This window comes from Cyanistes caeruleus, chromosome Z (genome assembly GCF_971803275.1).
Source record: "Cyanistes caeruleus chromosome Z, bCyaCae1.hap1.1, whole genome shotgun sequence".
Taxonomy (NCBI): Eukaryota; Metazoa; Chordata; class Aves; order Passeriformes; family Paridae; genus Cyanistes; species Cyanistes caeruleus.
This window is the reverse complement of record NC_141732.1, coordinates 28,589,789-28,601,083: the sequence shown is the minus strand read 5'-3', so window position 1 is coordinate 28,601,083 and position 11,295 is coordinate 28,589,789. Positions and strand designations below refer to the sequence as shown.

The 11,295-nt window shown below is 37.2% G+C and overlaps 1 protein-coding gene across 30 annotated transcripts in view; it reads right to left on the bottom strand.

Moving 5' to 3' along the window:
• Positions 1 to 1,441: 1,441 nt before the first annotated feature.
• PTBP3 (polypyrimidine tract binding protein 3) overlaps positions 1,442 to 11,295 on the bottom strand; it is a 45,167-nt gene continuing 35,313 nt past the window's right edge. For 19 of the 30 annotated variants that reach the window (XM_086869590.1, XM_086869607.1, XM_086869602.1 and 16 more), the window contains 3 exons: positions 11,075 to 11,291; positions 9,960 to 10,037; positions 1,442 to 9,268 (listed from right to left, as the gene is read on the bottom strand). In XM_086869590.1, the coding sequence (XP_086725716.1) occupies positions 9,136 to 9,268; positions 9,960 to 10,037; positions 11,075 to 11,291 (428 nt within the window). In that variant the 3' untranslated portion in view covers positions 1,442 to 9,135. The remainder of the gene's footprint in view (positions 9,269 to 9,959; positions 10,038 to 11,074; positions 11,292 to 11,295) is intronic. The other 11 variants (XM_086869598.1, XM_086869615.1, XM_086869611.1 and 8 more) reach the window with 1 other exon arrangement.

Here is an 11,295-nt window from a genome sequence, read left to right as displayed (position 1 = left end):
TCTACCCCCTACACCTTCTCTCACTTACGTATTCCACCACAATTTCTGCTTTCATTATCTTTTGTTTAGACATCCTTGTACTCACCTACTACATGCCAAAGAACCCAAGTAAAAGATCTCAGCAGAGCTAAGAAAATGCAAGTGGCAATTTTTATTTTGTTTTCAAAGCATAGAATAATCTTGTTTCCACTTCTGTAAACGAGTGAGCCCTGGGACAATAAAGAAATCTTTCGGACTGATCCAAACCATATGAGAAATTAGATGCCGGCAAATTCACCAGTTACTGCCCTTTCTCTTTCAGCTTGCAAGCAACAGAACAAATTCTGGTATCAAAAATTTTATATCTGTGCTATTTAAAAGTTGTATTTAATTTTTCATTTTCCAAGATGGACACATAAACTGCTTAAGGGAAAAAATTACTGTGATTATACTGCAGGGTTAACAACAGGAAACATCAATTCAAGATGGGATCCATTTTTTGGTTGAGGAGTAAAGGGAAAAGACAACAGTCAAGAATTTCACTTTCTCACACATCCTCAGGCAGACTTGGTCAAAAAATAAGCAGCCAAATTATGGCCACCAGAAGCTAGCATTTTCCCCAGAATGCTCATCAAGCATTTAAGTATCAAGGACAAAATCAAGAATTACACATGGGGACTTAATATCTAGCCTTTGGAGAATAAGCATTTTGCTGAAACCTGCAATTCAGTCTAAACTGAATCAGATTTTTCTCCCCACAAAAGCATCTACACTCAGAGACTGGTAATAGCATAATTTACTGGGCAGCAGACAATTAAATCTTTTCCAGACTGGCTTAAAATTTTAGTTCAAAAGGAGATGTTGCACTCCTCTCATATTTGTATCTATGGCCCTAGACTATTATCTGTTTACCATCTATCCTGAATTTTGGATGCAAGAATAAGAGGGTCTAAATTAGTGTTGTGCAACACGGAGAAGCGCAACCAAAGGAATAAGAAGGAAAAGCCATCAACAAGACAGTTGAGAAACAGGAAGCTGAAAGCGGACCATCTTTTTATGCTGCTGTTTACATATTTTAAAATCTTTGTGCAAAGGATATGAATTTTGATCCTAGGACTAGAAAGGAGTATAGCATGGTAAAAGATAAAAGAATTCTCCACAAGGCCCCAAGTATCTCATCACTGAAGCCTCTTACCCCTGTCTCCAATAACAAAATAGTCATCAACCACTGTATTGTTAAAGAGTTGAAGAATAGATTTCCATCCTACTGAAAATAAGAATATCTGCCCTGCTCTTCTTGCTGAAGATGTGCATTAACCCTCTTAAAATATTTTTGATATGAAAAGCTTTTGTTTAGATGCCTATGTATGCTGAAGGAAAAAAAATAAAAAATTAGATGCAATTAGCTGCACAATTATAAGACCAGAAAAACCCCAAAGCAATAGACAAGAACACAGGAAAATTTCAGAGAGTACAGCCAAAATTACATTTATTAAAAGACATGCTACAACAAGCAGAGTTAGGAAATTGGTTAGGTATAGATATCATGTAATCAGAAAACACACTAGCCTAAAAAACCAGAATATATTACTGCACAAACAAAATCAAATTCACCATGCACTACACAGTCACAAAATAGGTTTCTTTAATACATCTTATATCTTCTTTCAGTTTTAAGTAATCACCACAGATATGGAATACTTTTCATGCAATGCCACAAGATGCTTTACAAATGAAAGCTTTTGCTTATTAAAATATACAGACCATCTTTTTATATAAAAACATTTTACATTTCCATTTGTTTCCCCAAGCACTCTTTTGCCAGATTTAAAAAAAAACAAAAACAAAACAAAACATGATGTTACAAATATTTACAGTATTTTCTTGTGTTAGATGAACATTTTATAAACTGAAAGGAAACTTTTATGAACAGATCATGTGAAATGAGGGAATGACAGCAATTTTTAGAGATGTTTACTGTGTCGAGTACAGTACTAAAAGCAACATATTAACTTTTTGCCTTCTCTCACACCATTTGGTTCACATTACTATATCATTTCTCACTGTTTCTATCACCAGTAATAGTCTCAAACAGAGGCCACTTTGCATTGGGTCTTCCCATCAGAAAAGAGTGTGAGAGAAAACAGGTTTTCATACATCTCAGTAAAACCAGAACAGTCTTTGGTCAGAGAGTGAAGTGACATTCTGATGCAAAAATCTGCTTGGTTAGCAACTTTTGTGCTGCTGCAGGTCTGTGGTAAACTTCTGCACAAAGTGGGTGACATATTCAAGAAGAACTGAAAAGTGCTTCAAATCACATTTATGTGTGTTAACTTCCCATTCAGAAATAAAGCAGAGTTCCCAAGAACTGAAAATCTGCTTACAGTGATGACATTAACCTGCTAAAGTAAAAGCTTTCTTCATTTATCAAGGACCTTCAATTATGTAAGCATTTAATTTCTTTGGGACTGCTCCAAGCACAATGTCATTATGTGAAGTTGGAAATAACACGAGTTATGCTTGGATTCCTACATATTGCAGCACAAAAGAAAAAACTGTAATGGGAAAGACAGTAGAATAACTAAATCTGTATTGAAACAGCTGTAGTTCACTTCTTGTATAGTCAGTAGACAATATTAATTTTTCACAATATAAATATACATTTTCCAGAGGGGAAAAATGTGTTTATTATACTTAAGACACCTACAGATGTGAAAAACCCTACATATAAAACTACTGAAGGCACAAAAACTTTGGTCCAATTTTGTTCCTATATCACATCCCCCATCAATAAAACTCTGAAGTTAAATGCTTCAGAAATTTTATACTCTAACTGTTAGGATTTGCTTTGAAAAAAGCAGGCAAGCAATCTTATATATAACAACCAAACTTCAGAAGGCAGAAGATAAAGTTAATTTAAAGAAGAAATTCTGTGCAATCTGACTAGTATCATTTCAGCACAAGAGTAACAAGACTAAGTCTGGTAGCTATGCTCCAGCTAACAACATATCAATGCCAAAGGTTAAGGCAAAACAATGCTTGTTGTAGGCAGCTGACCTCCTATTTGAAAAACAGAAGTATAAGCTAACAGCACAAAATGGCAAGTAGTAGCTCTGTATCTCTTATAAAAACCCCCAACTTACCACTTTCCCACTGTCATGAATCAGAGAAGGGCAAGATAATTGATCAGACAGGCTTCACTGACAGTACTATCCACAAGACTAAGTTTTCTTGGCATACAAATAATCAGAAAATGCCACAGATAGGCAAGTCTCCACAGATACGTGGAGTATCTTCTGAATAAAAAGGACTTCAGTTTATCAGTACACAAAACCAGTGCAACTTACAGGACCAGCAGACAAGGCAACTGAGTCAAATTATGAGTCAAACTTTCAGAAATTGATTCTGATGTTTTAAGAGTTCTGCAGAATTTCAAAGAAACAGAAGTTCTACCATTATACAACAAATCAAGGATCATTTGAAAAGGCACTTAGCTGCTCCTGGGTTGTTAAAAAGGCCTTATTACATGTTGAACAAAGTGTCCATCAAAAAAAATGGACTAGGAGGTAACTCAGAGTTGATGCAAGGACATGACATATACAGAGGCATAACCATACAGTCATAGAATCATAAAATATTAAGAAGCGGAAGGGACCTACAAGGATAATAGAGTCCAACCCCTGGCCCTGCACAAGACAGTCCCAAAGAAACACACCATGTGCCCATATTCCAATTTACATTGTGCACATTACCAGATTCTTCACAAACAGAAATTAAGAACATATGTCAAAGAAATTATAAACCTATCTTTAACAACTTAAGGCCACAGTAGAGAGAAGATGAAGCCAGAATCCTCTTCACAGTTACACATTTAACAGGGAAAAAGGCAAAGACATAGAATGCAGTATGTTTAAAGCCTAGTTACATAGTAAGGAAGCAAATTCACAGTGAGGACTGCCAAAGGACAGTGAATTCGTTCCATTTGATTTTTTTTTTTTTTTAATTTACATGGACAATTCTTAGAGTAACTGCTTAAAGTTTTCTATAATCTGACTGAAAGGTAGGACTAAGGCCTTTAGAGGCTCCTTTCCATTAACACCACTGTTAATGTTAATTCTGTAGAATAATATCATTCTTTCCCAAATTTTGCTCTTTTCACAGGTATCAAGGGATCTGCTATCATAGGCTTTAGGGAATAAAGAAATGAGATGCAACCGTACTTTTTCACCAGGCACTAATGTGTGAAGCACAAAGTATAAAAAATATTCCTTCTGCCACTATTCTTCACTAACAATGTACTGGAATAACTAAGGTGTTATGTCTGTATTTTCAATTATTCAAGGTGGAACACTAAAGGGGAAAAAGTAGCCTTAACTAGTGCCTTATGCTGCTGAGCAAATGTTAAGAAGTACTGTCATGTTTCAAAGCTTATCTGCATATCTTGTGAAAGAAGATCTTCCTAAGCGGCAGCATCTTTTAGATACGCACAAATCTGAAAGCATGTTGACAAGAATATTTTGGTTACAAAAACAGAACAATAAAGGTAAATCAAAAAACATACATGACACTTGTATCACAACACCAAAAAGCAAACATAATAATTACCCACTTTCAGATTTTTCCCAAGTTAAAAATCTTTAAGATTCTGCAGGCAGTCTTCTCATCAATGATCAGAGTCAAAGGAAGGGTGTTTGAGAAGGCCAGCCAAACTTAGTGAATCAACAAATGCTTCTGGGGCTGTGTTCCAGCCAAGGTTTTGGCTGCTTTGAGCATGGGACTTGCTTTCAGAAACTGGGTCTACTGAGGGCTGATGGGGTCCAACTGTCAGGAAAGGGGAAGACCATCTTCTGCCACAGGCTTGCCATGCTGAAGGGCTTTCAACTAAATTTCTCACTTTGCCAAGGTGAGAAGGGCTTTAAACTAAAGATGCCAGTGGGAAGGAAACCTCAGTCCATCCCACTCCTATCAATTTGGCACCAGTGCCAGCAAGAGATGCCCAGAGCCTGAAGAGAGATCACAGGTCAGCAGAAAAGCACCAGAACAACACAAAGGATTTCCAGCTACTCCGGCCAGTAAGTCAGCTTCATTAGGGTCTCAAATCCAAAGTCTCTATGCAATAGTAAAGAAGAAGAGTTAATGATGTAGGCATGCCTATGACCTCATTGGTATGTCATGGACACATAGTGGGATGGCTCCAAAGAGTGGAGTTGGAACAGAAGGATACAGGCTCTTCAGGAAAGACTGGAAGGGTAGACAAGGAGGTGGTGTTGCCCTCTATGTCAATGACCAGCTGGAGATCATACAGCTTTACCTGTGAGTGGATGAAGCTGACAGAGATTTAATTAAAGGGATTTAGCATTAAAGGCAGGCAAGGGAGAGGTGACTTTATAGTGGGGGCTGCTACAGATTGTCTGACCAGGAACACAGAAAAGACAAGGCCCCTTACAAACAGAAAGGAGCAGCCTCACATACACAAACCTTGCTCCTCATGGGGAATTTCAACCACCCTAATATCTGTCAACACAGCAGCACATTAACAATCCAGAAGCTTCCTCGAATGCACTGATCATATAACTTCCTTCTTCAAGTGGTAAGAGGAGGCAAGGAGAAGAGGTACTATGCCGGACCTTTTTCTCCCAACAAGGAGGGGCTGGTGGGGAAGGTGAAACTCGAGGGCAGACGCAACTGCAAGGACCACAAAATGAAGTCTGACTGAGATCCTCAAGGGCAGCAAGGAAAGTTCACAGCTCATTACCATAAACTTCAGGACAGCAGAGTCTGGCCTCCTCAGGGAGATCTGCCTCGTGGAAGTACCATGGGATAAAACCCTGGAGGGAAGAGGGACCAACAAAGCTGGTTGGTATTCAAGGATCACCTTCTCCAAGCTCAGTAGTGATTATCTCAACAAAGAGGAAGTCAGGCAAAAATGTCAGGATGGCCTTAGATGAACAAGTAACTCCTGGATGGACTCAAACACTAAAAGAAAGGCTACAGAGGGTGGACGTAACAAGTATCCTGGGAGGAAAAGAGGTTTTCTGAGCAGCACAAGTTTATGAAACTGTGAAAGCTAAAGCTTCGCTTGAAAAGAGGAAATACAGCCTACATTTGTAAAAAGGCAAATAAGAAAGACCTAGGGAACTGTAAGTCTGGAAGTCCCACCTTGGCTCCCAGTAAGATTATGAAGCAGATGGCTTCACTGAAGGCAAATCATGCCTCACAAATTTAATGGCCTTCTACAACAGTTACAGAAATGGGGGTTAAGAAGAGAGCAACTGATGTCATCTATCAGGACTTGTGCAACGCATGACTTTGCACAACACTTCCTTGTCTGACCACAAAACTTCCTTGTGCCTCAACTGGAGACATGGATTTGATGGGTGGACCTCTAGCTGGATGGTCACATTCAAAGACTTGTGGTCAACAGCTTGATGTCCAAGTGGAGACCAATAATGAGCAGGGTTCTGTAAGGATAAGAACTGGTAGCTGTTAAACATCCTTGTTGGTGGCATGGACAGTGGAATCAACTGTGCCCTCTGCAAGTTCGATAACACCAAGCTGTGTGTCAGTCAACACACCTGGATGGAAATGATACCATCCAGAAGGACCTGGACAGACTGAGTGGTGGACCATTCCATGATTCTGTGAAATCCAAAAGATAACATCCCTTAAGGGAATATTATTCCTAAGCCAGGTGAACTTTGCAGTACATAGTATATTCTGCATATTTATTTAGTTGTGTTGTACAGCACTTACTATAGCTACATCTGTGCAGTCAGACTGGCTGCTACTGTTGAGGAACATGGTCACGGAGGTAGCTCGGGGTGCAGCTGCAGTGGGAGCTGCAGGCTGAGCTCTGGCTGGTGGAGCTCAGGCAAAGAGGCCGTGGAGAGCCGACCCTCGGCACAACAGGGGCCCAGGGACCCGTGGCCCAGCCAGGGGAGCGGATGCCGAGACACGGCAGGAGCCGATGGCCCCAGACCTTCCCGTGCCTAGACTGGTGAGGGGATAAAAGCCCAGGGGTTCCTTTGTTCCAGGTCCCTCCTGAGAGGGACCAGCTCGAGCTGTTGGTTTGTTACTGCACTGTAATGAAGTTATTTTAAGGCTCAGGAGACTGAGACTCTGCTATAGGAAACTGGGGTCCACCCAGTGAGGAAACCTGCTCTGACAGTGGGAATGTAGGGGCTGTAGCTGGGAAGGCACCTCAGCCCCAACTCAGGTGGTGCAAGAGTGACCACCAGAGTGGCTCCTGGATGGTTGGACTGGGAAGTTTCTTCGACACTACACCTGTAACCAATTTATGTACATCAAGATAGTATCTGGCAAGCTACTATTAGACTGATTTTTTCAAAAATAATTCAGAGGGAAAATTTGAGAAAGTTCACTAGTGAATACTTAGATCATGGTACAAACATACTCTTTCTTCTAGAAAGAGAATCATACAATTTAGATTAACAAAAACAGTTATGAGTGGCAAAACATTACAGCAGAAACAAATTCTGCGATAGTTAGAAGTAAATATATTTCATGTTTGAAAGAAATCAATCTTCAAAATGTGGTAAAGTAAAATCCAATTAATTTTCAATTAATTTATGTGAAAGAAAACACTAGGGAAAAAAAGCTTAAAATTAAATTCACCTATTTAAAATATGATCAGAAGTCATTAGTATTCATCTGTACACTCATGGCAAAACCCAACTGCATCTCAGCTCATTCCCCAAAGAGAGATGAAGATTCAGTATCAAACATTTTTTTCATACTTACAAAGGAAAGAATGATAGCATTCTATTACTTTAATACTTTCAAGTATTAAAAACAAAGAAATGCAGAAACCCAAGAGAATATTGTGATACAGCCAGTGTCTCTCAAAGTCAGATGAACTCCAGAAAATTAACTGGATTTGCCGTTTGGCCTAGGTTTGTTTGACTTTTTAGTATATTTTTTCTGGGTATGAATTTTTTATCAGTGAAGAACTACAAGCAGAGAAGTGCAACTAGGTAAGTTTAAAGAATCCCTATGTGATTTCACAACAAATTAAACCTCATTCCCATCTATAGCCAATCTCGGTAAGAAAGCACAAAAAGCTAGAATTCAAAGTATTAATTAATGAAAAAATATATCTTGAAGTATCATGGAAAAGATTTTCAAAAGACCAAGAGAAGAATTTTCACAAAGCCCACAATATTTTTGCAAGATACTTCAGATAACACTCTAATCTATTGTTTCATACACACATAGTAAGGCACATAATAAGAAATTAGGTAAATACAAGTAATTTAAGTATTAGACTTAAAAGTGGTAAAAAACCTTGAGATTTCATTTTTCTGCCCTGAAAGATGACCTTAGCAAAATAACTTCTTAAAAACTTGAGAAACCATCATAGACCTGAATATTTTTCATAAGATTGCAAACATTTAATTAATTAGAGAAATGTAAAAAATTATTTTAAATCAATACCATTTTCTTGTTTTATTTTCTCCAAGGACTGCTACACATCCCTTCACAGTAGAAATAGGACATCAGACTTCCAACCAACAGTCAAGTCAAACTAATTCTCCAATGCCACACCTTGAAGAAACTTGTCAAATACCTTCTATTCCCCAGAGAGAAGGCACTGCCTTTTCTCTAATAACTTAATCTATAAGAACAGCACAGACTTTTTATTTTTATAAACAAGTTATTTGTAAAGATTTGCCAAAGTATGAACACACACCCTGGTAACATAAATACTATTTAGAGGATACTCACAGTTACAGTTTGTTTTTCTTCAAGAAACCCAAGCACTATTTCACATTCAAATTAGTGTTTAATCTGCACAGAGTAGATTTACCTTTTCATTAAACATACTCATTTGGAACATTGTGAAAGCACTAAATTGTTTTGTAGGGCTGATTTCAACAAAAGCTGAAAGGATGTTCTCAAAATAAAATTATAAGTAGGAAATTTGATGATAAATATTGTTGCTAAAACTATTTCATAGAATAATCTTTCTATGGATGACATACTTGCAGCTAAAATCAGAAAAAATCATCACTTAATTCTTTATGTATGAATAAGGTTTTTCTTTGAAGAGACAGAGCAGTCACAGCTGCCTCAGTCTCTACTTGAAGATTTTACTAAAACCGTTATGCAGCCTTAAAGGGAAAATTCACAGAAAATTCAGATTGAAGATTTTGAGAAGGAAACTTTGAGATGTTGGTTTTCTCCAAAGTCATGATTGTGAAGGTCAATGAGAGCATGAACTGCTTCTTCCACAGAGCCCAGCTGGATAAGAGCCATTTTGCAATCACTCCTGAAGAACAATAAAAATTATTAATCCTAACCAAATTTTCACTAGCCAACAGAGAAAAGTAGCATAAATCAGATTTTTTTCTCAGCTATATCACATACATTTGTACAGCAAAAGAATCAGAGCTATTTAGGCATCTGCTAAAACGTAAAGATAACAAAACTACATAAATTTTGCCAATCTATGGCTTAAAGTCATGTTATTCTTTCATTACACAGTACTTCAAAAAGCTAGGGCAAAATGAGGCTTGAACACCTCTAAGAAATACTTACATTTTCCATACAGACAGAATTATTCTAGCAGGTATGATCATACTAAAATAATGCTGTTAACTAACCTTAATTAATGTAGACACATTGCCATCAGTTTCATTTTTTATATGGCATTTTACATACACAAAACTTGTCTTTTATCAAGAAATGAGCATTTACTTCCCTTAAACTTGCTTTACTTTGAACACACATGGAATTTGTCAAAAGGCTGCACATTTTTAAGTTTAGTTATGCTGACCCAGTAACCGATTTAAAATTTTAAGACTGAAAGGATCATAAATATCATTAGAGGTGTACCACTTTTGCCTACAGCTATATATACATGGAATTCTGCCTGTAGTTATATACACATAGAAAGTCACAAAAAAGCAATTAGCTATTTTCCAGGAAAGACTGCATAGCAATTTTACAAGAAAACTCACTGGAAAAATCTGAAGCCTTTCACAGTAGATCCTTTACTTGTAAAAAGGTTCTTCAAATCATCAACAGTGACAGAATTCCTAATTGAAAAAAAAACAAAAAACAAACAAACAAACCAAAAACAAATTCCCCTCAACTTGCAGAAGAGCACAGAGTTCTGTAATAAGATCAAGATCTCAATTTTGGCTTCTAAACTAGTTTTGCTGTTTAAATTTATCTCCATCAACTCAAACCACATCAACACTTCAGCCCAAAACACTTATCTTTTACTCCACATTTTAGTATCACATTGTGCTACAAAAATATTTTAAGACACACTATTGTTTTTCATACAACCCTGTTTCTTTCTCAGTAAAATTAAGATTGCATAAAAATCTCCTAAAATCTTAAGGAATATGTTTCATCTTGCAACTTGTGCAAGTGCATGTCACATATTTTCAATTTTGAAATATTTTTGTTTTACTCAAAAAGCTGTTTTCAAAGTGTCTTAAAATTTTCTTTCTTTCTTACTTGGGCAAAATTCCATAGTTTCCTTTTTTTCCCTCCCTGCACAGCTGGGAAGAAGAGAAGTCTGTAAAAACTTATATTTGGCTGTTACACCACACACTGCTGATAACATTCTAGACATAAAAAATATTGTTTCAGTCTTAAAGAGTACACTAAATACTTTCTTCCTTCTCACAACTTGCCCTCCACATAAAGAGATCTGAATTTTGTAGAAACTGTTCCTTAAAAGGTGTTAGAATTATTAAAAACTGTATGTATATTAAATAACAATGTTAATGATGAATTTGTTGTCATGCACATTACCTCAAAAGACATGTCTTTAACCTTTGTGAAAATTTGACACAATTAAATATACCAAAAACCAAAAGCACGCTCTGAAGAAAATGTAAACTGATCAAAACTCAAAGACAATAATTCCTTCAGTTATACTCTTTGCTAATGATAAAAATGGGACAGTTAAAGGATTCACTTACTGCTAATTACATACCAGAGTGACCCACTGCAGAATGAATTGTAAAAGGCCAAGGAAAGACAACCAAAACTTATGCCAGACTTTTTAACATAACCTCAAAAACATCTTTCCAAGAAGATGACACATGCAAATACTCACGGGATGTTGGAGAGATGCAGGGTGGCAGATGGAGGAAAGATATTTTGGAAGTTCTTAGAGCAGGGATTCTTAAAGCGATGTAAAGGGCTGTTGCTATAGTCCTTTGTCAGACCTTTGTCCTCTTGTCCCTCACGAGGAAGTTGAATTGTCGGATATTTTGAAAGAGTAGCATGCATGACCCTTCCATAAAGCCTCTGTCCATTCAAGTAGGTGATAGCTAA